The sequence below is a fragment of the Azolla caroliniana genome, unplaced genomic scaffold (genome assembly GCF_043228905.1).
Source record: "Azolla caroliniana isolate FFs.n. ecotype wild unplaced genomic scaffold, voAzoCaro1.0.p SCAF_6, whole genome shotgun sequence".
Taxonomy (NCBI): Eukaryota; Viridiplantae; Streptophyta; class Polypodiopsida; order Salviniales; family Salviniaceae; genus Azolla; species Azolla caroliniana.
The window spans coordinates 21,918,592-21,941,635 of record NW_028230441.1 but is presented as its reverse complement, the minus strand read 5'-3'; the positions used below and the strand labels follow the sequence as shown (position 1 = coordinate 21,941,635).

The 23,044-nt window shown below is 37.2% G+C and overlaps 3 protein-coding genes across 5 annotated transcripts; 1 reads left to right on the top strand and 2 right to left on the bottom strand.

Moving 5' to 3' along the window:
- Window positions 1-1,119: 1,119 nt before the first annotated feature.
- Window positions 1,120-3,825, bottom strand: LOC147863342 (pentatricopeptide repeat-containing protein DOT4, chloroplastic-like). Of its 2 annotated transcripts, none has more exons than XM_087321382.1 (2): window positions 1,919-3,825; window positions 1,120-1,765 (listed from the first exon to the last, which is right to left on the bottom strand). In XM_087321382.1, the coding sequence occupies exons 1-2, from the start codon at window positions 3,699-3,701 to the stop codon at window positions 1,134-1,136; spliced, it is 2,415 nt and encodes an 804-aa protein (XP_087177508.1). In that variant the 5' UTR covers window positions 3,702-3,825; the 3' UTR covers window positions 1,120-1,133. The 2 variants fall into 2 exon arrangements, with proteins under 2 accessions (XP_087177508.1, XP_087177509.1); XM_087321383.1 differs by having other exon boundaries at window positions 1,579-1,765; window positions 1,888-3,825.
- A 4,729-nt stretch (window positions 3,826-8,554) lies between these two features.
- On the top strand, window positions 8,555-13,095 carry LOC147863341 (E3 ubiquitin-protein ligase AIRP2-like). The gene is made up of 5 exons (XM_087321621.1): window positions 8,555-9,308; window positions 10,489-10,627; window positions 11,185-11,251; window positions 11,667-11,907; window positions 12,617-13,095. The coding sequence occupies exons 1-5, from the start codon at window positions 9,223-9,225 to the stop codon at window positions 12,843-12,845; spliced, it is 762 nt and encodes a 253-aa protein (XP_087177747.1). The 5' UTR covers window positions 8,555-9,222; the 3' UTR covers window positions 12,846-13,095.
- Window positions 13,096-17,496: 4,401 nt separating this feature from the next.
- On the bottom strand, window positions 17,497-20,501 carry LOC147863340 (uncharacterized). 2 transcript variants are annotated; one of them, XM_087321619.1, is made up of 5 exons: window positions 20,222-20,501; window positions 19,905-19,989; window positions 19,748-19,805; window positions 19,534-19,659; window positions 17,497-19,113 (listed from the first exon to the last, which is right to left on the bottom strand). In XM_087321619.1, the coding sequence occupies exons 1-5, from the start codon at window positions 20,445-20,447 to the stop codon at window positions 17,653-17,655; spliced, it is 1,956 nt and encodes a 651-aa protein (XP_087177745.1). In that variant the 5' UTR covers window positions 20,448-20,501; the 3' UTR covers window positions 17,497-17,652. The 2 variants fall into 2 exon arrangements, with proteins under 2 accessions (XP_087177745.1, XP_087177744.1); XM_087321618.1 differs by having other exon boundaries at window positions 19,748-19,813; window positions 19,904-19,989; window positions 20,222-20,500.
- Between the last annotated feature and the right edge of the window lie 2,543 nt (window positions 20,502-23,044).

The window sequence follows — 23,044 nt, the reverse complement described above, 5'->3', positions numbered from 1 at the left end:
AATGTACATGACATGTTAGATACAATATTCTATGTTACTCACAATATTTTTGTTTTCAAGTATGACCAATAGTGAGCCTTTAATCAAGATGGCCCAGTAAGCATGTGTTCACACACTATGCAAGTTGAGTTTGTTTCTTACTACTCCATTTAGGCCAAGGTGTTATTTGTCATGATCTAGTATACTGTTGCTTATAAATTTGCTTACATCGAGTAGCTACAAATATGAGATGTTTGGGTCCAAACTTTCTTACCAACCTTCTCGTTATAATTTTGTTTTGACATTGTGATGTCCCATGCAACAATTGCCCCATGTACATTGACAAAAAGCGGATTTTGTGACTATACAATGGATTAGCAATCCTCGTGTGAGCTTTGTTTGGTCTCTCTTTGGACCTTCATTACTGCCGACAGATGCATTTTTCATGCTAAGTGATGGGTCAATGTTTGGTTTATTGAATCCTATGGTTATTTGTGTGTGCATAACAGATGCATTGCTACAAGCATTCCAAAACATGCACCTATGCACTCAACAAATGGAAATGTGCTTCTTTGGACTGACGAAGCATGAAGGGATTGCATTTGGGTTACTATATGCATAGGAAGAATTGTTCCTGTGTTTAACATGTAGAGGAGATTGACAAACTCAGTCCTCTCACTATTCCTTCCACATGAAATCCTCAATCGCACTGCGAGTCATGAGATGGCTATAATCCATGTTGTGTGGCTGTGATCGAAATTCGATTCCAAGTGAAGTGCATGCAAGGAGAATTCATTCCAAACTCTTGTTATCTTCCTGGTGTTTGCGATAATATTTCGGAATGTGAAGCAAGTGAAACACCTTTATCTGGAAAAGACCACATATCTACTATTGGCCGCATGTGAATCTTCTTCGCAAGCAGATTTGACAAGCTTGATTGTCTTCTTGCAGTTTAACCTTTTTGCATAATCTCTTCAAAAGTATACTTGAAGAAAAATTTTCCCTCTTTGGCTGGTCGATCCGACACCCAATAGTTTGATCCCCTGCCAATGGCACCGATTCTTTAACTCCTTGACTTGTCAGGTCATTATTTCACCTTATATCGATCATATCAGACCCTTGGAGGAAAATCGATCATAGTTCAGGCCTTCAAATCAATCCATGATATTCAATAAATTATTGTCCATGCATAAATTAGAAAACATTACAAATGCTGCAGAATGTTTAATCTCCTGTGAGATAAAATGATAAAAAATATCATGCCCAAATTCTAAATATGACCACTTTTGAGAAGCACCTAGGATGGTATTCCATGTTACATGGTCAGGTTGATAAGGCAATTGTTCCAATGCAGCCACAGCTTCATTGATCCGTCCTGCTCTTCCAAGAAGATCGAGCATACAATTATGATGTTTGTTTGATGCACGAATACCATATACTTGATTCATAGTAATAAACAAGTGTTGGCATTGATCTAAAAGACCTCCATGACTACAAACCACGAGAAGGCTAAGAAACGTTACATCATCAAGTTTTACCCTGTTCTCCTTCATTGACTCTACAATATCAAGCACGCTCTTGCTCTCTCCTTCACTGGCATACCCAGTAATAAGTGTGTTCCATGTGACAATATCCTTATAAGTCATTGCATCGAAGATTGCTTGAGCTTCAGCCATCAGACCGCATTTCCCATACATATCAATGAGCCCATTGCCAATGATGTTATCGTCATCAAACCCTTTTTTAACAATCTGTATATGAGCCTCTAAACCGTTGGATATGGATCCTAATCCACCACATGCAACCAAAACACATAAAAACGTTATGGCATTGGGAAAAAATTCATTGGAATTTCTCATAAGTAAGTAGCACTTTAGAATTTCATCCATCATTCCATGTTCAACATACCCAGATAATAATGCATTCCAAGATATAATACCTTGAACTTGAAGCTTAGTAAGCACATTCCAGGCCTCAGTGAATGCGCCACATGTAGCATACATATCCACAAGTGTGTTTCCAACTATTATATCTTCATCTATTCCGGCTTTTACAATCTCAGCGTGCATTTCTTGACTACTGCTAGTTACAATACCTGCATTACCAAAAGCTTTAAGAATGTTAACACTAGTAACAGCATCTAGCACTTTACCTTCTATCCTCATTTCTAGGAAGCACTTCACCACATCCTCACAAAGACCAAAAATTGCATAGGCTGTGATAAGTGCATTCCAAGAGACCACATCTCTATCTGAAATGTTGTCGAATACACAATGAGCATCATCAAGAGACCCATATTTTGCATACATATCAACCAATGCATTGCTGACAAATGGATCTCTTTCATGGCCATGTAGTATGATTCTATCATGCAATTGCATGCCTTTAGATAGGGGTGAGAATCCTCGAACACATGCTTTTATAGTGTGCACATACGAAATGGCATTCGGTGATGCTGTGCCAGACATTTCCATTTGTTCCAGACATGCTAATGCTTCTTCTAAGAGACCCTGATCAGCATAAAGTGCAATCAATGAATTCCACGACACTACATCTCGGAATGGAAGCTCGGTAAAAACATCACATGCTTCTACCATTTGATAACATTTTACATACATATCTACCAATGCATTCCCAAGGAAAAGATCGTTTTCAAGTCCTTCTTTTGCAATCTCAAAATGTAATTTGTATCCCTTTTCAATCCCTTCAATCATCCCACAAGCTTTCAATCCACACAATAAAGTAACAGCATCAGGAGACACACCATGAAGTTGCATTTTCTCATAACACCTGAGAGCTTCATCACCCATCCCGCAATCTACATATCCAGTAATAAGTGCAGTCCACGAGATCTCATCTTGAAAGAGTTTCCCATTGAGCACATATTGGGCATCTATAAATGCGCCACATTTAGCATATAAGCTCACCAGTGTATTACCAATGACAACATCTTTATCAAATCCAACCATTACTATATACTTGTGTAGCTTTTGCCCTTTTTCCAAATCTTCAACAATAGTAAACGCCCTCAGGCTAGAGATAAAAGTTACTATATCCGGTGAGATTCCTTCATTTTGCATAACTTCTAAACTTTCAATCACTTCTTCAGAGTTTCCGAATTGGGCAAGACCTGAAATAAGAGCATTCCAAGAGACCACATTTCGTTGCAAACCGATGTCTTCGCAAACTTCTCGTGCTTCCACAAGAAAACCCAACTTGGAATACATATCAATCAAAGAACTCCCAACAAACACGTCTTTTTCATAACCTTCTTTGACAGCCAAAGCATGAGTTTCCCACCCTATTTTGATACACTTTAACCTAATGCAAGCACTCGATAGTGCAAGAAATGTACATCTTCTAAAGCCTATATAACCAATCTCATCCATTTTGCATACCAATTCAAGGGCTTGTTCATATTGGCCCGACTTTACATATCCTTGCACAAGATCATTCCAAGAGAGTTCATCTCTACAATGATCCAATCTATTGAAGATTTGTTGAGATAATGTAATGCTTCCACATGCAACAAACGATGAGACAAGTCCATTTCCTATGATTTTATGCGTATCAAATCCACTTCCACAAATATTACTATATAAGATGTTAGGACATGCAGTATTTTTGGCATGTTTCCATTCTTGTAACACATAGAACACATCGTCTAACATGGGCAGTTGTTCTACAGGGCTGAAAGAGAGCCCTTCATGTATGATAACCATTATGGTCCCAGTTTGTATGCAGAATTTGCATTAGATTTGTTCTAAAGGTCATTTAAACCTCGATCTATATGTATGGGGTGCTCTATTCCATTGAATCAACAAAGAGAGTAAGAACATTACCTGGAAAATGTCTCTCATATTTGAATTCAAAACAAACTAGAGAAGAAGATGAATTGGTCTAGGCCTTGAATCAGGATCACCCATTTACCCCCTGTTCCTTCCCGATGATGAGGTCAAATTTTGATTGATTTTTGTTTCTTTTTAATGAAAAATGATGGATCGCTTTCTGGTTTCTATGAAATTACCGAAAATACCCCTCCAGCTTTCTTTTCTTCCAAAGCCGCGGATTTTACAAAATTACCAAAATACCCGTCGAATTATCAAAAAAAAATACCCTTGGAAGCTTTTTCACCTGCCAAGCTCCTAAAAACTGAAAAATAATTACCGAAATGCCCCTAATTATCAAAAATACCCTTGGAGGTTTTTTTTCTCTTGCCAAGCTTCTAAAAAATGAAAATTAATTACCAAAATACTCTTGAACGTTTTTTTCTCTTACCAAGGTCCTAAAAATTAAAAATTAATTACCAAAACGCCCCTAATTATCAAAAATACCTTTGGAGGCTTTATCTCTTGCCAAGCTCCTAAAAACTTAACTTAATTACCAAAATGCCCCTAATTATCAAAAATACCCTTGGTGGCTTTTTTCTCTTGCCAAGCTCCTAAAAACTGAAAATTAGTTTCCAAAATGCCCCTGCAACCTCCTCCCTCACATCGCCGAGCTCTTAAATTTGTCTATACATCGCAATTGGAACTCTTGTTACATGTTTGAGAATGGGTAGCATTAATTCAAGGGCAATTATAACCTGTATGTAGCGCTCATCTTTACACTCGTCGATTTCAAAACCTTTGTTTGTGCTACTGTTAGAATCTTCATTAATATTAAGCAATTTTAAAAAGGAAAATAACGAAGAAAGGGCACAAGTCCAGCTGATCACCCCGTCGCGAAGGTGAATTACGGATCCAAGTCCCCCCACTAGTGTCCCATACCACCGTGAATGGACATGGATTGTACCTTGGGTTTGAAGAAGAAGGAGGCACATGTGTATGAACCTAGAGCTTTGCCACGCTATCAGAGTCTCTATCTCAAACCCGTAAAGAAAAGAGACCCCCCCTTCATGTAGGTAGGTAGCCTTTTTTATATAGGCTCAAACCCAAGGCCCTTGTGTGTGTTTCCCACTTGGTTCATTTTTTTATAAAAAGTAGCCAGGTGATGAAACACTCGAAAGTTATCTCCCACCTTAGGATTGAGATAACTCAATCCTCACACTTCATCCTTACAAATTAGCCCACAACTACGGTTACGGTTATGCTTGTAAGTTGTAACATTTACTCTTAATATTCAGCTCGCGAGCGGCAGAACTGATAATGTTCACCTCGCAAGCTACCGAAATTGTTTGTCTAACATTTTCTTTTAAGAGATCAACAAGAATTATTGGTTTTTTCACTTTTTAGCAAATATGAAGATCATCATTGTTGTCAACCTATTCTTATTGGAGCGTAAACTTTTGACCTCATAGTAAACTTTATGTATTTGTAGCATTTCCTTTTAAATAGTGTTTGTACTCGTTTTCTATAAAGAAGAAGTGACAAGTCACAATATTAATGTTGTGAAGCCACTATTGTTAGGAGTTAGTTTTGTTTGTTCATGAGTTATCAAGGATTGATCAAGGTTGTCAATGACAACAATATGATTTTCCATTTATGAACAATTGGATCAAGCTATTGATGCATCCAATTTTTGCACTAAGGTGTACTTTTGCCACAAAGCAAAGGCAATGGAGAGGTCATGAAGTTGATTTTCACTCATGGAAGTTTGAACTTGTGGAAATTAATCATGACATTGATGACCATTTCCCAGCGGTCTTAGTGGCTGCATTCCAACAATTATATGATTAAAGTTTAAAAAATCTTTGTACCATTTGTAATATTATCACTATTACTAGTTTACGAGCACTCACAACCTATATGGTGTCATTGACCCATTGAACCTTATATGTGCTCTCTTACCACATGGCACATACATAGCTTATGGGTCTCTCTATCTTCATTGCTTCTAGTTGTGAGCTTTCATAAATAATACACTTTGGAGATATATGATGTCTCGTTACACTTGTCAAGTCAAAATTTATAGATTCCATCCAACTGGCTAGGAGGGTGTCTCTTACTAAGGTAGTTTCTTCTATTCATATCTTATTCTAAGCAACATAGCTTCTAATATTGCTCCATTAAGTAGATTAATGGACCAAAATCATTTTCTAAGGCACAAAATTCTAGTAGGACAACATATTTGCCATGTCCTAATGTGCTAACATCTTTATTTATGTTATTGTATTTAGAGATTATGGTGGTTGAGGTGCATGTTTAGCCAATTGCCAAACGCCAAGGAGGGTCTAACACATCCGATGTGTTGAGGGGTTCCGTGATTGGAACCACAACACACCACCTCTGATGGATTGAGGTGAGGACCTTTCTCGACGGATAGAGAAGGCGCCCATGACTTGAGGTATGAGTAGTGGGCTTCTAAGTGTTCTCAAAGGATGGAGAAGGCACTCGTGACTCAATGTGGGAGTCATGGGTTTGTGGCATGTTTACCATTGCCAAAGTGCAATGTGAGGGATGGAATCTCTCTGGAGTGCACTCAATAAGCTAATGAGGGATGGAACCTCCCTAGAGTGCACTCACTACCATAAGGTACTACCATACGGGGGGATTGATAAGAAAATGAAGAGGGATCTTCTATTTAAGATAGAAGTTTAGCAGATCCTAATTCTCTCACTGAGTCATTGATTCCCATAGGTGAGGAGCGTCGGCACGCGAGTCCAAACCGATCGGCGATCCACCCTTATCACAAAAATTCGGTGGTGTTATAAGGGGGGTGGGGGGGAAGAACTTTGAAAACTTACTTTTGTGAATACACTTAAATCTCTAGTTGTGAAGAATATTATGGGTGTGTATATGTGGTTCTAGGATAGGATAGATGTTGGAGTGTGGGCACATAGGATGTTTCTATCAAAAACAAACATTGAAGTTTGGAGAATGTTATTGTTACCAAGTCGTTTAGGGATTGATTGAACAAGAGTAGAAACTATGTTTTAAAACTAAGAGACACATCCATATTGCATTATTTGTCATGATCAATAATAACTCATTGAGGATGTAGATATGGGATCTCATCTAAAGGAATCCTCACCAAGATGTCAATGATTTTAGCGTGATATCAACTGTCACATCAACACGATATTAGTGGCAAGATTTTTTATGATGGCAGAACTTTTTTGAAACACCTCAATGACAAGGGTGGCCTCACTTTTTTCTGATGAATAGGTGAATAGAAATATAATATAACGGTTCATAGTGGCAAAGTTCAAGTAAGAGAATTACACAATAATTTTATCTTCAAGGTTTTCATACATACCTTTTTGTTGAATGTCATTCAACTCTTCTTGGAGTTGAAACTTGTGTGCGATTGTGTTGGCAACAAATATCTTATTCGGAAATCTTTGCATCTCACGCATGACAATATTCGGAAATCTTTGCATCTCGCACAATTTTGAGCATTTGGTTGTGTTTGTATGTCAAATGACAATATATTTCACAATTTGCACCTTGTTGCCATGTTGCTTATTCTACATGCACCACATTGACCATCATGTCAAGTTCACCTTCAATGTCCTACAAGTTATTGGTGCATCGTATATTTCCACGATGCAGAGTTTCTCGATCAAGTGTCTCATTCCAACAACTACCCATTTTCACTTTATTTGTCTCTTCATCTTCATAGAATCTTGAAAACATAAGAAATGTGGTGGGCATGGGCTATATAGCCCACATTGCGTTAACAAATCGGCCACGTAGGTGTGTGGAACTCGATCCAACATGAACCGTGTCATTAATAGAACAACACACTCAAAAGTTCGGATCAAACTAATAAAATATAGGAGACCGAATGGAACATCTAAAATAAATACTTCATTTAATTTAAAGCCCAGCTCCTATTCATCGGCAAACTTTAACAGGCACACGTGACCCAAGGATTGAATGTAGTACCTCATGCCACGAGGACGGTGGGGTCGATCTTATTATCTCGCAAACAAGAGGTCCGTTGGGGTCAAGAACACTGCCAAACAACTAAAGCAGGGCGAAGAAGTGAGGCAATGCGAGAAAGAATGAACGCAAGATGTGGTCCGACTGATTGAGTTAGGCAGGTGGCACACACACACACACAAAGCATATACATACACATACATACATATACATATACGTGTATGTGTGTGTATATGTATATGTGTATGTGTGTGTATATGTATACGTGTATGTGTGTGTATATGTATATGTATATGTGTATGTATATGTATATGTATATGTATATGTATATGTATATGTATATGTATATGTATATGTGTATGTGTATGTATATGTATATGTATATGTATATGTATATGTGTATGTGTATACATATACATATACATAATACATGTATATGTATATGTATATGTATATGTATATGTATATGTATATGTATATGTATATGTATATGTATATGTATACGTATATGTATATGTATATGTATATGTATATGTATACGTATATGTATATGGATATGTATATGTATATTGATATGTGTACATTTTTTTTTTCTTTGTATTTGTTTCTGTGGGCGATTTTTTTACCCACAGAAGAAGAAGCTTTTGGAGTAGACCCACATTAGCGGATAAGGTCTGCAGGATAATTGTTTATCTTCTTCCTCCCATCAAATATAGAAAAAGAATAGGAAGTCATTAATTACAGCAAATATATATTCTTTCCTTGCACACAAAGATACCTTGAAACGCACAAGCAAATCACAGATCAAAACCCTAATCCCTGCTTCTTTGGAGCAAACCCTTGTTCTCCTTCTTTAGAGAAAACCCTAATTCTGTGCAAAGAACCCCCCTCCCAAAACGAAAGAAAACTAGATATAGAAAGGAAACTACCTTTTGTTTCTGTGGAGAAGACCCTGATTGTGTTTCAAACCGATCCTCTATAAATTCCCATACTCAAAACCCTAATTCTGCTTCATATCCAAAACCCTAAATCTGTTCTTAAGCAGAGCCCACCTCAGGATTCCCTCTTAGGAAGGGAATCAAGTTAAGATTGGACATATCTTTAAAATATTCCAATTCGTAGAGAAGGAAATACGAATGGAATATGGGGCTCCTTTATTATCATCTTCTTCTTCTCCTCAGAGCTCTCCTATAATTAATCTAATCTTTGTTTTCGTTGCAATATCAAGAGTTAGTATTTTTACAACAAAGTTTTGTCTGTCGGAGAATATTTCTGTTTACTCTACGAAATTTTGGTCAGAGCATGCTGTGAAGTTTTGTCCAAAGATTGAGCAATCTTTTCACCTTCAGCTTGATAGAGATTTCATAGAGCCTCTTCTTTATCGGATTTGTTTGGCGGCGATATAAGGTTGTGTACTATGTTAGGGTTCAGATTGAATAGAAGGAGATCTTTTAAAGAGTCTCTCAAGCAGCTAGAGGCTGATATCCAACATGCTAATACCATGTAAGTAGATTAAAACGGGTTTCTTTTGTTTAGTTCATTATCCTCTCTCAGTTTTGAAGATTTTTCACATCCATTTAATGAGTGAATAGCTGAAATGTTCATACAGATTAAGGGTAGTTTGAGTCGAAGAAGATTTTGTTTGATCAGTGAATAGTTTAAAGTATTAAAATGGATTGATGAAAAGTTCAACCTTGCAAATATTTATTTGGATTTGTGAATATTTTCATGTGGGTTAATGGATTTTTTCAACATCGAAAAGGCAAAAAAACCATTTGGTTATACTTTCATATGGGTTAATGGATATTATCAGCATTGATAAAGCCAAAGATATAATTTGATTGAGGGATAGTTATGGGCTAAAAGGGCAAGCAACAATGGAATGGATTTAAATGTGTGGTTTTATATTTTAATGTAGATCTTGAACCTCAAAAATGGGGGAGTTTCTAATTGTGGCAGTTCACTGATTAAATCCTATGTGTTATTTTGTTCACCTAATTGGATTGATAAACTTTGTTTTAGCCTTAAAATATTAAGCGTACAGTTTGATATGTGTATGGGAACACAGAAGAGAGGTTATATTAAACAATAACAAAGAAGTTTTTAGTTTGTTTCCTTATCCCATTCATCCAGAAGTGTGAAAAATAAGCAGATTGAATGAAAAAGAAGTCTATTCATCCATCTAGTGTTTCAGACTTATTTGAAAACCTGGTAATGTATGTGTTTTCAATATCATAATAATAATAATAACTTCTTTTTTGAAAACCTGGTATGTATATTAATGATTGTTAAAAATTTATGAAATTTAAAAGCCTGGTATCTATGTGTATTCGATACCATATTAATGATTGATATATTTAGCCTCATGCATATGCCATATACTCGTGTGTATGTTTTAAGTGTTCTTCATACATCTAATATTTCAATCTTATTTAAAAAGCTGGTATGTATGTGTTTTCAGTACCCTAATAATAATTGATAAGTAATAATAGTAACTGTTTTTTCTGAAAACCCAGTATTGATGTGTACTCAGTATCATATTAACAATTGTTAAGATTTTGCTGAATTTGAAAGCCTGTGATGTATGTGTACACAATATCGTATTAAGGATTGATAAATTAGCTTCATAAATCTACATGTATGTTTGTGTGTATGCTTATTAAGCCTTTCTTTTCAATACCAGGGCATTAGGTCTTCCCAAGGAAGATGCATCTTTACAAATGAGATTGGGGTATGGTCCATCCTTTCTACTATGTTTTTTTAGTTGGGCGGACTGTACGTTGATTGGTTCTCTCGGCCTCCTCCATATTTTGATATACAAGGTGACAAAATCAAAGTGCTGTTTAACATGATGAGAAAATCAAAGAGTTATTTATGATAAGAGAAAATTAAAGGGCTTTATGATGATTTGAAGTATTATGTGTTGAAACTAGAAAAACTTGAAAAAATCAAAGCGCTGTTTATGATGAAAGGGACAATTGAACGGCTTCATAATGCATTTAAGTATTATGTGATAAAAACTTCAGAACAATCCAAAGTTTATTTATGATGATCAGAAAGTCAAAGAGCGTTGTGACAATTCTATGGGTTGTGTTTAAGCTAGAAAACTTGAGAAAAATCGGAAGGTTTTCTATGATGATGAGAATCAAAGGGTTGCTTATGAAGAAAAAGGCAGTTGAAGAACTTTATGAGGATTTTATGTACTATATTAAAACGAGAAAGACTTGAGAAAATCAAAGGGTTTTTCTGGAGAGAAAGGCAGGTGGAGAGCTTTATGATGATTTTATGTACTGTATCAAATATAAAAAGACTTGAGAAAAATTATGGGGCTTTATTATGTTCTTATAGCTAGACAAATTTAGTGTTTGTTGTATTCCAGGTGTTAAAAGATGGAACGACGACAATGTCTACTCATGAGAGGAAGGCAAGTCTTCGCGAGTTTTATGGTTGGTACTTAAAAGAATATGTATATCCTTCATTTTGGGTTTTATGTGAAGAATTTTATGGTTTTAGAAAAAGGTGTATGAAAAAAGTTTCATGGATAGTATTGTATCAATGGAGAAATGGGGAAACTTTAAGAAATGTTCTTCATTTCAAGTGTAGCGTTAAGAGTTTTATGATTAACATTAGTTAGAAAATAAGGGAGATTTTATATAACATAATGAATGTTATTGTTAGTAACAGTGTTCGAAACAAAATGGGTATTATGTATGAAGAAATAATATATGATTAGTATAGTGTTTGAGAAAAGAGGAAATTTCTTCAAATATGCCCTAGATGTGGGTGTAACAATGATTTGTAAATTTTAAATATGCCCTTTACTTTATGTATAATAACAATTGGCGTAAAAAACATTGGCAGGATACATCCTACCGTCTTTGCAGGTTCTTGATGGAGGAATGACTGACAAGGAAGTCTTGGAACAGAAGGCGGTATGTCAAGACAAGTATAAAAGAAACTACAAATACGAGGAGGCCAAACACCATCAAGTGCAATTCGATGCAGAACGTGAACAAGAATGTGGCATCTGTCTCGAGATATTAAATAAAGTCGTGCTGCCTGGTTGTTGTCACTCAATGTGTCTCAAGTGCTATCGAGATTGGTAACCTATTCTTATATCGCCTCTACTTCACAACTTTTTTATTTGCTCGAAATCTTTATTTATTACCCATTTGGGTAAAGTTTGTTTCCACATCTTATTTTAGTATTTCTTGCCTCCAATTTTACCGACTTGGATAAGTTTTCCCTATCTTGTGAAAGCTTTTTGTCTCGATTGTGTGAACTTTTTCCATATCTTCTATTAGAATTTGTCTTTGGATTTCGTTTTTAACTCTGGTCGACAGCATTTTTTGAACTTCTTATATTATTTATCCCTTTTGCTTAATTAAGTTCATCCATATCCTCCCTTGGTATTTGTCCCCAGATGTGTACCCACTTCATTAACGTTTTTCCCATATCTTCTGAGAAGCTCAAAATTGGTAACTTCCTCCATATATTGTTGTGGATCTTTGTCTCCAAATGCCTACCCACTTGGTAACTTTCCATATCGCTCTTTAGTATTTAGACTCTTAACTTCTCCCATATTCCTGCTGAGTTACCATTTTGGGTAACATTTTCATATTTTCTCTAAGCCACAAATGGTAAGAGGTTTTCCATATTTATCAAGGTCATTTATCTCCAAATGATACCCATGAAGTAAACTTTTCCCCTATTCCTCCTAGTATTTGTGACAGTATGTTACTCACTTGGGTAACTTTTTCCATATATTTTCCTAGTAAAATAATTAATCAGATTTAGGTGCTGTCATGCAGGCGGTTACGATCTGCATCATGTCCTTTCTGTCGGAAAAGCCTAAAGCGTGTAAATTCAAAGGAACTATGGGTAATGATGGAACATGATGATGCTGAGGGAGCTGAGAATTTTACAAAAGATAATCATCGGAGGCTTTTTATGTACGTGGAGAAGTTACCATTGTTGATATCGGACAACACATATGATTTCAAAAGAAAAGGTTATCATCCGATCCTTAGTGGGGGGTAGAAAGATTCAAGGTAAACCCATGCCATATAGAAAGCCAACGGGGTAAGGGATAGGAGAAGCATATGCAATAACGTGTCCGTTCATTTCGCGCATGTTATTCGTGTTAAAAGCCATGTATAGTATCATCCATGAATATGCCATTAGTCAAGCAAATGGCGGCAAGATAGTAAGGAAACCCCTTGTAGCGTTTGTGCTTGAACCATGTAAATTTTGACTTATATATAATAGATGCAAGGGTTGTGAATAGAAATTTGTGTCCAAAGAATAACAGGAGTAGACACCAACTTGTTCAAGGGATGCCTTATGTAAAAGGTGTATTTAGTTGGTGTTTGCTTTTATATTTTCACACAGCCCGTCATGACGCTCTGCAATCTTTTACAAATGTTTTATGCATACAAATGCCTCTTTATTGCATCGTTTCCCGTAAAATGCAGTTAATTGTCTATACAGAGTATCCCTCAAATTTAGCATACAAGAATGTGGGGCAAATTTTCCAACCACAAGTTGTGAAACCAAGATGAAATAGTTTCACTTTGCTTTATTGGATAATAAATCAATAACAAAATGTAATAGATGTCTTGATTACACTCACCATAACCCAAAGTAATTGAGGGCCCTAGATTAGTCAGTTGGTGTAGCCTCAAGTGAAACCAACAAAACCTTCCATTCATTAAACTATGATTACAACTTAAACAGCTTTATGGGATAATAAATCAATAACAAAAGGTAATAGATGTATTGATTACACTCATCATAACCCTCCATTCATTTAACTCTGATTACAACTTAAATAGCAGTCCTATTTTCTGCATGCAAGATAAATCAAGAGATTATCCCTTAATTAATTATCACACTATCAAAGTGGTCACTCAAACATCATGAAACAATTCAATCTTTCAAAATATTACACTAGCTCTGATTCACATTTATCCCTCTTTGTGCACGGTAATATAGTAGGGGTGATTGAAGTGGGGGCATCATTATGCATGGTTGATGCATGGATACCATGCTATGGAATCTGTGGTGTTTAAAGTAGACTAATTTTGTTTTTTGCCTTGTTTATATTGATAAAATTTAGAAGTAGAAACCTTCTAATCAACATAACCCTGAAATCAAAACTTTGTCAGTCTTTAGCATAGCAAAGTTTGGAATGATTGTTATCTTGTGATGTGAACTTCATTTCAACGGCTACTACTTGTCATTCTATAGAAGTTGGGAATGGAAATTTTGATTTCAAATACAATATGAAGGCTTGATCACACAAGTTTAACAACAAATTCTGATGCTTCAAATCACTTACACAATAGTTGATTGAACAGAACATGAGATTGTGATGCTTGAAATTGCGTACATATTAAAAATCTTGCACTTCAAAACAATAACCGCAGTACCCTGAGTTTTCATTCTTTGGTTATTTTGGACCATCATTTCCACAATCCTCTACACCACCAACATAAGCAGCATCTATATAATACATGGCATAATGCACATTCAATTCCAAATGTTTTCTACTACTTAAATGGAACCGCATGCATAACACATCAATTCAAATACCATGAAATTAAAAAGGGAGATCACAACTGCATAAAAATGTCTACCTTCATATAGTCACATGAAGATAAAAGCCTTACAATGAAAAATGCATAATGAGAAATCTCCACTACCTCTCTCTAAGTAGTTCCAAAAAGAGGGGTGGGAGAAAGACTAACCTGACATCCACATTAGTATACCACTAATGTGGAATCAACATCCCTAAAATTAACTCTAAAATATACTATTGCTATATACCATCTCTAGATTTGAATCAGAAATGTTGCACCTACGAATAAAACTGATATCTAGAATTGAATCCAAAAAGTTGTTGACCTACGAATAAAACTGATCTCTAGAATTGAATCCGAAAAGTTGTTGTCGAACCAACTCCTCTAGAAGCAAATTCCAAAAGCTACCATGAGTTGTCGAACCAATCAACGGACATTCTAAAAGCCAGTCGATGGATCGGCATTTTCTAAAATCAAATACTCCAAAAAAACAGTGCGGTGAGGCGGAAGTGTCGACGAATTTCGGCATCAAAAGGATACAATTGGCAAGGGTCTTTAAAACAAAGCCTAGGTTTCCAAAGGATATGTGACCAAACTCCGAAATGTGTGTGTGGTTCATGAATCATTTTGGGGTTGGGTGGCCAACCGAGAAGCGATGGCCGAGTGGTACATGGTGTCATGCCAAGCATCGGGGTCGGAGTCGAGGAGAGCGAGGCGGAGGAGGCGAGCCTTCTCGGGCGTAAAGAGAGGATGTTCTACTAGTGCTTGATGGTACCGAGTCTTCGTGGGGGTAGAGGAATCATCGGGGAGCACAATGCGTGGCGGCCCGCGGGGTGGATTAGGTTTATCCGACTCGGATTCAGGCTCGAGGGTTTGGGAATGCCGGGGATGCTCGAGCAACGGGGACAAATCGAGTGGATCCGACGGTCGGGATCGGGCGAGGTCGGGCGAGGCTTGCCGATCCCGCGGACAAGATTGGTCGAGTGTCTTGGACCAATCTTGGGTGCCGGGGCCCGACCGAAAAAGCGGGGACCACGAGAGGGCCGATGTCCGGGTGTGAAACGCCAGCGAAAGCATCGAGGGGGCCGAAGGCAATGGCCAAGGCAAATGTGAGGAAGAAGAAGAAGAAGAAGATGATGATGATGATGATGAAGAAGAAGATGAGAGATAGATGGATGAACAAAAAGCTTGCAATGCCATACTTGAGATTGAGGAGGAGGTAGATGAATGTGTGTGTGTGAGAGAGAGAGAGAGACAACTCTGTTCTAAGCTCTTCTGAGGTTTTCGGTACATATAGATCTACTATTATTTACTAACAACTCTTCCTTGCAGAGATATACAAACGTTAGGAAGAACAAAAACCATGAAGCACGTTTGGATAATAATAATAAAACGTAATTAAAAAAAAGATCCGTTTCACACTCGTCCGGATAAAAGCCCACAGATCCTTTTCACACTCGTCTATACAGATCTGAGATGGTGGAGGGAAGAAAAAAGATCCGTTTTAGGGTTTAGGGCTGGCCCTACTTTGATACCATAATTGGCCGGGCATTCGTCGAATGTGTAGTATTTGAACTTCTCAAGGCTCCACCATCTTTTACAATGAACTTGTCGATTGTGCCTTTTCTTTACAAGGAGCTTCCATACGCACCAAGATTCGGGTTAAGTCTATTTGGAATAGCTTGTATTCACAATAAGAATGCCTACGCTCGACCCAAAAAATGTTGGTTGAAGTTTTCTCAAACTTGTCAATCAAATGTATTTTCACAAAATCCGACATTCTGACATCAATCTATTATACTATGGCCTTCATGGAAATTGGTATGTTTTCGCAGTTTTATTATCAAGCTTGAACCCTAGGGGTTTTATTTTTCACATACATCAATGTAGGGCATATACATTTGACCTTACCTTTATCAGAGATGTTCTAAGAACTTGTATTCTTAGTCATCTAAAGGATGAGCAAATGTCATATTCAAGCATCTAGGGATGTTGTTTATGCAGCTTTATTTTTAGGCAGGAGGGGATTATCGGCCTTTCGATGGCTGTAAATGCCTATTATTATATGGAGTGTGGGAATGGCTAGGTTACAGACATGTCTGTCAGTAAACCAACAAACATTTAACACATGAATAAATTTATAGAGCAACAGTATTATCAGTCAAAATTTCAAGTGCAGAGTGCAACTACTTTTTCAAAATTGGTTTGAACACACGAGAAACAACTTCCAAATTTAGTTTAATTTCGATATTTGTAGTGGAAGGGGTGATGGTACAATTGATGAAGTAGACAAAAAAAGAGAACACTTTGAAGTTGTTCTTTTTTAATTCAATATTACAAAAAATAAAGCTTTCAGCATGGAAAAAGAAAAGCACGTCCACTTTCGATCACAAGCTCAAAAATATGCGAATGTCACACACCCATCAATAAAAATTCACAGTGTTCCATGATTGTTCTTTTGATGTGCTCCCTGTGACAACCTAAAAAGGAACTTGAGCTCAATGTGAGTCCAAAACATCTGAATGATGGAGAGAAAAAAAAAGACATATGTCAAACAAATTTGTGCAGAACTAAATCAATGCATGTCTATACTAATATATTATATTCTCATGATGAAAGATGATATAAATGTCTGATAAAATTATGTTGTAACTTTAAGATTAATGTGATTCCATTTCCATGACGAAAGATGATAAAACTGTAATATAATTATTCCAAACTAAAATGCATGCAAATCCCTCACATTTTCCATGATGACAGAAGCTAAAAGATCTGCCAGACCGAATGAAACTTCCCAAGATCAATTCCCAGTCCCATGATGAAAGATGATAAGGATCTCATATCATTGTGCTAAACCAAATGGAGCTTAGACTCAATGCAAGTTAAACACTTCCATGATGAAGAATATGATGAGGCCTGTCATATTTGTGCCAAAGTTGAGTTAATAGTCTTACCTTCCATGTGTATGTATCACTTGATCCCCATATCTTTCCCCAATATTTTTGCTGAATCAATAATTCACTTTCCCATGTGAAGTAAACCTTACTTTGGTATACTCTAGCTCTTATTCTAGGTTATCGTGTTTTCTCTTCCTTACAATACACAGTACATTGAGCACAGTCAACATCACCCACCTCTTTCTTGAGGCATTTATTACTTTTTTCTCTTTTCATAGGCCATTTGCAACAACCTGCCTGGGGCAGAGGCAATCCTCAAACTCGAGACCTATGGCTTTCAAGGCAAAGCCAAGAGCCACTAGGACAACATCAGGCTGTGATACTTGACTTCTTTTTATTGTCCAATGTTTCACTCTGAAATTGCTTGTCAGCTTCTAAGCCAGCGACTCTTAGATGAGTACTTTCTAGTTGCTCATGAAGATCAAATATGTAATTGATTAGATTCTCCTTCTCTAATTTTGCTCTTTTCAAATCTTCTTCTAGAAGCTTCAATTCCCTTTTTGCTTCGATTACCATCCTCCAAGCCAAACTCAACTCTTTCTTACTCGTATCAGCAATTTCCTTGTGTTTCTCGACGTCAACACCAATGACCCTGACATTTTCAGCACTTAAAAAAACCTCACTTTTGAGTTTATTATAGGAGTTTTCACATTTCATTGATTTCTCTCTTATTGAAACTACTTCATTGTTTGATCTATCTAGCGCATTTTTAACCTTTCGGATATCGTCTTTTAACGAGGCCAAGAATTCTTGTTCCTTATGCAAAGCATGTCTGAGAACCATCAAATCAGCCTCGAGTTTTAACCCAAGTTCTGACTTTTGCTTCTCTAACCTAGCATTCTCGTCTTTGAGCTCTTCCAACTCAAAAGATAATGAAGATATCCTGTCTTCTGCCACTTTGGCACCATGTACATATGAGGAGAGGTCACTATTTATGCTCGTAATCTCTGTATCTCTTTCATGAATTGCCTGGTTCAAGGAGTTTATTTCCTCTTGCAAGCTGACTACACTTTCCTTTCTCTCATCGGAAGCCTTTAATGCCAATGTAAGCTTTTCAGTTAACTGCTTGCATTCTACTTCCTTAGAGATGATAGCTGCCTGAACTTCTTGTGATTTCTCTAATGATAATTGCCGTAAACCATCTAATTCTTCCGTCATTGACATTATCTCTTTATCAAGTTCTGCATATTTTGCAAAGGCTTCTGACAATACTGCCTTTAATGCTTGTAAAGCACTTTCATTCTTAGCTATCTCTTTATCTTTTTCATTCAAGTTCCTCTCCATATCTTCAATCATGTGTTGTGACTCTCCTAAAGATTCGTTCTTTCTATTGAGCTCAAGTGAAAGTCTGGCTATATCTTGTTCCTTCTTTTCCAGGGCTAAAAAACCCTTAGGAGTCTCACTCTCCTTATTTTGCATATCAAACATGAGTTCTTTTATCTTTTCTTCCGAATCTATAGTCTTCTTCTTCACCTCAAGAAGCGTCTCTTCTAGGCGTGCCTCATGCCTTCCACCTTCCTCAATTGCACCTTCAAATACTTTGATTTGGCTTTGTAACTCTTGTATCAGTCTCTTATTGTCTTGTATCTTCACTTTCAGCTCATCACAAAGCCTTATGGAGGATTTGAGATCATTCGATAGAGTGCTCTTCAGCTCCCTTTCCTTCAATAACTCCAAATCCGTTGTTTTCTTTTCATCAAAGATACGTGCCTCTAGCTTTTGCTTCAGTGCGAGTATTGCATTTTCTCTAGCTTCAAGCTTTGGTTTTAACTAAAAAAAAGAACAAAAATATAATCAATATGAGTGTACCAACTTTGAGAAGAATCTTGAAAAAGAGACGATTAGATTTTATTTTATTGTTGTGCATTAGTTTTTGTGTAAGTGTTGCCTGTTTCTCTAGTTTCCAGCCCTGATTTTAACTAAGACAAAAAAGGAAAAACTAGTCATTATAATTGTGACATCTTTTGAAAACCAAGTTAGAAATAGAACATTAATTTTAAAATTTTGTACATAAGTTTTTTGTTCAAGTATTGCACATTCTCCCTTGTTCTAATTTCAATAAATGCAAAAAACATGAATTATGATAGTGTCATCTTTTGAAAATCTAACATTAAAAATTAGGACTTTTGCATATATTATGGAAGGAAAAACTATACGTTGATCATATTGTGAAGAAATAGAGTCACCCACATATTGCAATTCATCATCGGAGGATGTTTTCGTCTGCCGTTCATACCAGAATAAACAACCCAATATAGCAGATGCCATATAACCAATGGTATTTAGATACAATAGTAGTGGGCTATCGATTTTTTTCTATAAAAAGTAACAATAGAAAACGAATCAGTACATTATGTTCTTGAAAATCTCGGCCTTTTAACAAAGTTTAAATGTCTTTGATTACCATCATGATTCCTCCTTCATCCACCAGCATATCTGCCGAAGTGATGTTGATAAATGGCGTAAATGGCTGTATGTTCACAGCTGAAAAAAGTATTAAAACTAATCCAGAAGTAATGAACATGATGTTTTAAGTGTAATTGTTGTAGACAAACATTACCTGTTCTATGCCCGGATTCTGTATTCTTTTCCATTTCATTATATCAGTTTTTTCACCTGAAGGCATCACCTTCTCAGGTTCTTGACCTGCAACATTGCCATTAGTAACGTTTACTTTACCAACTCAGAGACACCAGACATCAAACATGTCCATTCATGGTGTAATGTATTGAGTTTTTATTCATAAATCTTCAGCCTGAGAGCACAATGGAAAATACCAGAAACACTCATTTCAAATGAGTATATATTAGTCTAGAATGCTAACCTGCAATCGGACAAGTAAAAACAGATTTGAGAACAGAGGAGGTGGAATTCTTACCAACAGTGGTGGTTCCAGAAGCTGGAGAGAGAGGAGACAGGGAAGGATTTGCTAATATGCCCACAAGAGAGAAGAAGGCTCTTCTCCCTTGCTTCTCTGATGGGAGCAAGCCATGGCAACAAACCCCTCCTCTGCTTCTGCTTCTGCTTCTGATTCTGCTTCTGCTTCTGCTGTGTCCAACCCCTAAGACACAGACATTCAATCCTACAGTTGTGGTGGAAGACATAGATAATAGTATGAGAAGCTTAGAAATCTTCACTCTCCTTTGCCAATGTGAACATGCATACATACACACATCCATACATACATCCATGCATACATCCATGCATGTATGCATGCATACATACATACATACATACATACATACACACATACATGCATACACATACACACACAAACAAACAAACACGTAGAAGAAGAAGAAAGATACTAATGAGTGCCACCCATGTTAAGACCAATGTATAATCTGAATGAAGTTCCGCATAGCTCAATTTGGCCTTGTGTTTTAAGAGTGACCTTGGCGGTTTGAGCATCATTATGCATGATGATGTTACACCCCTATTTCGTGGGGGTCCTTAAAACCACAAGAAAACACGATTGGGGACACAAGTTTGGACACAAACCATGGTTCATCTTGCTTTATAGGGAGATTAATTACAAGTACATTTTCAATTTTCGTGGAGATGAAGGACATGGTCGTTTTGATATGGGAGATGATAAATGGGGGCTATCCAAGGCAGCCCATCACGTTTTACCCCAAGCATCAAGTGCATCATGGACTACTTTTGTGTCTTCAACTATTGTGTACCAAACATTTGTCAAATTGCATCACCTAGTGGACAGCCAAGTGGTGGTGAACAACTTCAGTATATGCGGAACCAAATGCAAACATGGAGTTTTTAGACTACTAGCCAGGGTATGTTGACTAGGATTACCACCAAGATATGTAAAGATATGTATTCTCTTGGACCGCAGGATTTTGTTTATATGTTGAGAATGGGTCTTGTTGGCAAAGGCTGAGAGAGTTTTCATGGATATAAATAGCCTTATCTTGCCAAATGCCATCGTTTATAGTTGGTCCTTTTTATGGTAGTTACTTGTGGAGTGGAAACTATTATGTACAATTTGTAGATTGCCTTTGGCATTGTTAATTTAAATACCAATGGAGTATAGTTTTTATGGGGAAAAAAATTTACATGCTCATGTATCATTATAGAGAGAAAAGCTTACAATTGTCCTGTATTGGGATAAACCAAAACCCAAATCTTGGAGTCAAGAGGAATCGGGACCAAGTTAGGACAACTTGGTTCTAACTTCGCACAATGGAGACCATGAGGTCATGGGTTCAACCCCTACATTCCATAGTGGCATCTAGTAAATTAAGAGATATATATTAAGTAATAGAGAGGTGAGAGTTTGGGTTTCAAATCCATGACATAATGCTAATAATCTAACAACTTACCACTAGGGTAAGCTAATTACGATAAAAAAACAAAGAGAGAGAGAGAGAGAGAGATTAGTTATGCTCAATGCCAAAATGGTAAGTGGAGAGAGTGTATCGGTGAATAGCTACCAAACGAGGAATGATCTTCCTTAAATAGGCCAAATAAGGTCGTTGGAACTAGTTGTTGGGCTAGCCATTGGACTGGGATTGGGCCTCTTGGTGAGTCCCAATTCAGATTGGGACCGTGTCTTAGTTGGACAACCTAAGGACACCACAATAATCTACTCCGAGGGGGAAGGAAAGATTGTTGTTGATAGTCTTCACTCGATACTCTTTACCAGCCTCCAATTCATGGTTGGCCTTGGTGATTTGAACATCATTCTAGTATATCCTTAGTAGCTTGCCTAGATATAGGCAAACACTGAGGGGTGAGGGAAACTACAATGTCGCCTTGGTCGTTTTCAATTCCCTTTTCACACAAAACACTAACCCTAACATCTTGTGAGTGTGTCTCCATATCCCACACATTGATCTAGAATTGCTTCCACAATTGTTTGGTGGCGTTGAGCTATTCAAAGCACAATCTTGTTGGCTAGCTATTGTTCTAGCTTCTCCACCCACAATTGGGCATCTCAAAGTCATGTCTTCAGCCATGACTACATTCATGATGATCATTATCAACCCATCTTATAGACAATTGAGTGATCGTGTGTGTTGTGGCCTTGTCATATATCTCTTCGAAGCCTCAGATTGCTCATTCATGCTGAGAGTGTATGATTTCCGATTATGGCCACGACCAGACGCGTTGACACTTCTTGAAGCCAGTGCTCTTCGGTGGTCAATCGTCACTAAGTCCGCCTCCGAGCTGGTCCTCATATGTATGAATCGGGTGATCCGGTGCAACTCGGCGTCTGGCTTTTTCCGATCCAAAGGCCCCTTTCTCTGCACGGACCGCGTTGATTTCGATTGAGTACCCGCATCGGGATTTTGGCAGGCCGAGAAAGCGAGCAAAAACACAAAGAGATTCGTGGGTCAGTGCATTCACACTCAAGAGGAGGACAAAAGACAAGTCCCGTAAAACAAAGAAGAAGAAGAAGAAGAAGAAGAAGAAGAAGGGTTTTTCTAGAAACTTCTTTGTTCGTTTCTCCTTCCCTTCCTTCTCTACCAGAAGTTTCTAGAACCTTCCTTTTTCTTTTGTTTGTTCTTTCCGTGAATTGCTGCAGCCTTTTATCTCCCCTCCTCTTCCTCCTCCTCATTTTCTAGGGTTTAGGGTTTAGGGTTTCTGCTTCTCCTTCCTACTCTGCTTCCTTGCTATTCAACTTCCTCGTCTCTCTTTTTCTGCTCCCTCGCAGACAAAGCTCCGATACAAAGGTCAAACA